This window comes from Elephantulus edwardii, unplaced genomic scaffold (assembly GCF_000299155.1).
Source record: "Elephantulus edwardii isolate Elephantulus edwardi_28Jun2011 unplaced genomic scaffold, EleEdw1.0 scaffold00010, whole genome shotgun sequence".
Classification (NCBI taxonomy): domain Eukaryota; kingdom Metazoa; phylum Chordata; class Mammalia; order Macroscelidea; family Macroscelididae; genus Elephantulus; species Elephantulus edwardii.
In genome coordinates, this window is record NW_006399760.1 from 25,454,889 (window position 1) to 25,460,636 (window position 5,748).

General features: G+C 46.1%; 1 protein-coding gene across 1 annotated transcript; it reads right to left on the reverse strand.

The window, feature by feature from the left end:
* Positions 1-1,805: 1,805 nt before the first annotated feature.
* Positions 1,806-2,228, reverse strand: LOC102855547 (protein reprimo-like). Its single transcript, XM_006880779.1, has one exon. It carries the CDS (start codon positions 2,130-2,132, stop codon positions 1,806-1,808), a length of 327 nt encoding a protein of 108 aa, XP_006880841.1. The 5' UTR covers positions 2,133-2,228.
* Between the last annotated feature and the right edge of the window lie 3,520 nt (positions 2,229-5,748).

Below are 5,748 nucleotides of genomic sequence, written 5' to 3' on the forward strand. Positions count from 1 at the left end.
CTGAGGTCTTTTAGAGGCAATGGTCAAGTGCATCTGGGTAAGCGCAAAGCACAACCTCCCCAGTCTTCCCACTGGTTGTCAAGTGTATAAACGACTGTGCTTTTTAAAATGTAGCAGCGTTATTTATTTTCATATTCCTCAAAATATTTAGGGACATATCTACCCCATAAAAAGAAACAGTTCAAACCCCATTGGGCTAATTTCATGTTTTTCTAAGCTCTCACTTAAACATTGTTTAATTTCCAGGCTCTAAATCTGCCCACTACCACCTGTGGTTGCACATTGGCCCCATCCTAGTTTGGTCTGCATGTTTCAGGACCTTGGTCAACTCCTCTGAACCCTTGCTTGGCTGGGTTTCTTAATGGAGCCCAACCACTAGAAAACAATATGGCAGACTATCTCTGGTTTAGTAGCAAAGATTTACCCCCTGGGATAGTCAGTGTCATCATGTACTTTAACACAATTACTTTTCTCTGCATTTTACAATTTCCCTCCCCTAGCAGTTTGCTGACGTTCATCAGGGGAGATGCCTTCCCTGAAGGCTGTCCAAGCCTTCTCTTCCTTTCATTAGCAGTGTAAGTCTGTTTTCCCACTGGAACCCAGCACGGAAGCTTAATCTTCCCGCGGGGGCCCTTCTGTCGTCTCGTCTGGCTCAGAATGCTGAGCTTAAATGAAATATAAAGTCATAATTTTCTGAGTGAAAACAAGGCCTGTGGCCTCAGGACGGCTGGCTCCAGTTCCTTGAGCTTGGCGAGTCCTGTCCCTCGGTGTCACCCTTGCTCTCCTCTCCTCACTGGCGTTGGGCCTAGCTATTCCCCAAGCTCCACAACTACACACACTCCTCACCACCTCCTGGCCCCCTCTGCCAGGAGCGCAGAATGACTACCAGAAGGACAGGAACAAAACACTGAAATGTTGCAATTTATTAAAGAAACCTTAAGTAAGAAAAAAAAAAAGGTTAAAATGGTGTCACGTATATCAAGAGCACTTTTGTGGCGTAAACTGTACAGTTACGAGCTATGAGTTCCATTCCGGGGATCTTCACCACCGGGCATCTGGGGGTCGAGCACCCACCCCACAGAAAGACCCAGTTGGAAATACAATAAAGTAACAACTCACTGTTCACATTCGCAGGCTCCCCTCCCCCCACCCCTTCTCCCACAATAGCAAAACTCTAACCGCTAATGCAGGCAAACATATAGTACTAGGGCAGGAAAAAACTTGACAGATATTTGTATTCAAGCAAACGAATAAACAAAAGGTCCCTTAAAACGACAGCTACAATCCATCACAGGTATTTCACACCGGTCCCAGCCAGAGTGCCAGGGGGAGCGGGGAGGGAGTGGGCGGGAATCTGGACGCGGCTCACGAGTCCCCCATTAGGTCTACTGCGCGCACCGTGCATACAGGTCATTTTCGGGTGACCAGGCGACAGTGCCTCTGGGTCTCCCCTGCCCACCTTGTCCACCTGCCCTAGCGCTCAGCTCGCCTGCGGGAGGAAAAGGGCCTGCGCCCCGTCCCTCTCCCGCACCCCAGGCCACCGGCAGCTTCCAAAGTTCTGAGCCCTACCCGCCTTCTGCTCGCCACTCGCTGCCAAGTCCAGAAGTTCCGGCGCTTGCTTTCCTTTTTCAAGAGTCAGGCACCGGTTTTCTCGGAGGACAAGCAAAAGCCTATCGCTTTATCCGAAAGTCGAAAGAATTTACTCCGACAGGTTTGCGTCGCCCCATGTGGAATGGTAAGGGGCGCAAGCGGACAGGCCAAATCGGGTGGCGTAGGGGAGGCTGCCGCGGGGGCCGGAGGGCAGGTCAGTAGGGCCCCACGACCACCGCCTCCACCTCCTTCGACGGTCTCCGGTCTTTCACTAGGAAGTTGATCATGCCCTCAGACTTGATGAGCAGGTTGCAGCCGAGGAAGAAGATGCCGAAGACCACGGTGAGGGAGAGCACACACATGACGGCGATCTGCACCACCCGCATGATGTACAGGCTGCGTTCATCTGGGCCCTCGGGGAAGCCGTCGTCGGTCACCACGGACGCCTGGGTGCAGCAGCGCATGGCGCGCTCCAGCGCCTCGCTGCTGTTGGCCAGGAGCAGGCCCGCCACGTCGGTCTGGTTGCTCAGGGATGGGTTCATCACCGGAGCGGACGTGCGCCCTGAGGGCGCGGCGGGTCAGAGGGCTGAGAAGGTGGAAGCACGGAAGGAACAGGTGCCTGGCTGAGCGCTCACTTGGAGACTTGAGCGCGCGGGGCTGGTCTCGGGCTGGTCTCGCTCTCCTTTGAAAGTCCTAGGTCGTGGGAGTTTCCCAGGAGCCTCTCCGACGCGCGCAGCAGCCGGACTCTTCTGAGCGGTGTGCGCTGCCCGGGCGGTGCTTGTTCCCGCCGCTCGCTCGACTGGGGGCTGTTGGAACTTGGCGGGGCTGGGCCAGCCGGGCCGTGGGAGGTGCGGTGGCGGCGGCGGCTGCTCTGAGCAAACAGCGGCCCCTTCCGGCTGCGCTGTGGCTCTGCACCTGCGGCGGTTGAATGGTGGACTCCAAGTGGACTTGGTGGTGCTTTTCTTGCTTTGATTCCATTCTTACTCTGCAGGCCAGGCAGAGGTCATTACACTCTACTGTCTTGATGAATGATTAAAGAGGTCAGAGGTTGGGGGTGGGAGAGGGAGAGGGAGGAGTTGTGGTCAGTGAAAGGTTCAGAGGAACAGCTTTTCAAGCCTTTCTTGCCCTTCTCACCTCCTGAGTGCATGGGAAGTGGTGACAGGCAGGTGTTTGATGGCACTTGCTAATGCATAGGTTCTCCAGCTACTGCCAGACTAATATGTGTCGGATTTCTGGTTTGGTTTTGTTTTTTTCAGAGCAATGAATTTAGAAAGAAGAAGCAGGAAGACAGGGAGGACAAGGAGAAAAGAGACCCCCTCCCTTCTTAACAAAAGCGCCTGAGAATCTGAGCAAAGGAGAATTCATGGTGATTTTTTTTAGGCTAAGGAAAGGAGGACAGAGGAAATAGGTGTTCTTTGACTGCCAGGAACAGAGTGCCTTTTCTGGGAAGGGAGGAAGAAGTGGACAAGTGACCACTTGATTTTTATCTTAACTGCAGATGAGTTTTGAGATGTGCATCCAGGATTTCTGTCTGCTGGCCTTAACTCAGTTTAAGGGATTTTGCATAAACATCCATCGCTGACCCACTGCTCGAAGCCCTCCTCATCTCCCACACGCTGATGCATTTTCTTGTTTTTTATTTCAATTATAAAAAATTTTAAAGTCTATCAGACTGTTTATAAAAAGCCTCTTTTGTTTCTTGAGAAAACTTCACCTTTTCCTCTTTCCTGCTTCTCTTTATTCTACTGTCCTCCTCCATACCATCCTTCTTTTCTTTCATCTGGAGTAGCTGAAAACTAGTAACTTGAAGCCCAGTATAAACTTGATTGAATGAGGTTATTAATTTTTTAAATTAAACACACTAGCTGTATTGACACTTTCAACTTCACTCTTCATATCATTATTTTGGCTTCTTCAACCCTCTTATTTTTATCTCTCTAATCATTACTCCATATACAAAGATCACAGATGTTTTTAAACTACTTCATGGTGATTAAAAAAGAAAATGAACCTCTTTTTGGGCAGTATGTGGATGTTGTGTGATAGGTTGATAGTTTCTTATTAAGTTGTTGTATATCATTGAGTTAGAACTGACTGAACCTCCAGTGGGCTTTCAGAGGCAGTTAATCCCATGGAAGGAGATTGTCCATCCTTTTCCTACAGAGCAGCTAGTGGGATCCAACTTTATGTTTTTGAGATTCCAGCACAGATTCTTACCATTGCTGTTGTTGTTTTGGAAATGCTTAATAGCTGAAGACTGGGACATGTGAGCATTCATTTTTCATTTCTTATGATTATATCACCTGTGAATAATATCCCACACTCAACAATTTCTTCTTTGGAAAAAATTATTTGATATTGATTGAGAAGAATTTCTTTAAATGTCACTATAGAATCAGTCCATGTTGGTTCAAATGAGTGGCACTTAAGAATGAGAAGACAATGCATATGTGAAAACAAAATTACAGGAGAATTTTAAGATAATACAAAGCAATAGTCCTAAAACAAATGATACAGGCAAATAGTACAGCAGTAATTAAGAAAAGCAAGAGCTGACAGAATAGAGATAGATTTCTGGGAGTGTCAACATATACAGAGTCAAGTCTTGAGTATAGCTGAATTGGGCTGAGAATAAATTGAAAGATCAGGCAGCCTCTCCTTAGAAAGAATAAAAGACATGATTTAGAATATACCTGCTAGATCCAACGTGGCAAAGTCTGTTTCACTAAATATTAGGTGAATTGTTACCAGAGATTGAATATATTTATTACTCTTAACTATATTAGTGTTGTTTTAGTCAGAAGTCAACATTAAGGTGGTTGACCTTTTATGTTTAGAGGAGGTTTTATACCCAGTAACTGTTTAGATTTCGGGACTACGTTGTTAAGAGAAGTAAAGCAACAGTGTTTTGTTAATTTTGTTTTTCTTTAAAAAAGAAAAGTAGTACCTATTTTACTACTAACCAAGTACAAAATAAACTAAAGAGAATGGCTGTTTCTCATAGCTAGTTTAGGCTTTTAGGGAGTATGATTTTTGTTTGGGTTGTTGGTTTTTTTTTAATTGTCCCAACTCTGATTTTGTTGAATGAAATCACCTAGACCATACAGATATAAGTTGTTAGTTTATAAAAACCATATAAAACCTGTTGCTAGTTGCTATGACATTGGTTCTCACTCAGAGTGACCCCTTAGATGCAGGGCACAGTTCCATATAGTTTTCAAAGCTGAGACCTTTCAGAAACGGCTCTTCTGAGGCGCTTCTAAGTGGGTTCAAATCAACTTTTGACTAGTAGCTGAGTTTTCAACCTTTAGCCTATCTTCTGCATCACTTCTGAATGGATTCGAACCCTTCAAGCCCAGCTTTTGAGATACTTCTGAGCAAATTCAGATCAGCAACATTTGGCTGGTAGTTGAGCTTTCAGCCATGAGCACCACCCAGGGACTCCACTATCAACTTGGTGTTAAAAGCCCAGCAAAAACCCAACAGTGCTTCCTTTCTATCCAGCTGACTCTGACTCAAAACATTCCTATGTGTATCTGAGTTGAATTATTCACTGTAGGTTTTCAGTGTCTGATTTTTGGGGGCGCTTTCTTCTGCGGTTCTGCGTTGACTCAAAGCTTTTTATTGAAGGGATGGTGTTAACTGTTTGCTCCAATTATTTACCTTTTTTTTTTTTTCATTACTCAGTCTGGGGTACTTGAAGGTTTTTGGGTTTGATTTTTTTGTTAATTTTTGTTATATTAACAGGAAGATTTATCGAGTTGTATCTTAGTACAGACTCTGGGGCTTGCCCATGGTGCCCTTTATGTACAAAGGCTGAACATTCTGCCAATTCTTCTTTAGTGGTGAAACCAAGAAGTTCACAGCTATGTGGGTGTTGTAAACAAGTTCATCATCGGTCATCTTCACATGACCAACAGCCACTGCCTGACACAGGACCTTTTTCATCTGGAATTTGATGGTGGACTTTCACCTTGTGGTGCTGAACCCCAAGAACACACACTGAGAACTTGGGGTTTGGGGGGACTTGAGCCTGAAGGTCCCAGAGAAGCGCTTGTCCTTTTGAGAGTCATTGTTCTTCAAACTGATCTGCAGCTCCACCAGCTCTCAAAACTGTGTATTTGTGCAGGATTTCCAGCACTGCCTCATAGAGGTGTC

Coding starts and splice junctions, on each gene's coding strand:
- LOC102855547 (XM_006880779.1), bottom strand. CDS start 2,132: ATGAACCCATCCCTGAGCAACCAGACCGACGTGGCGGGCCTGCTCCTG.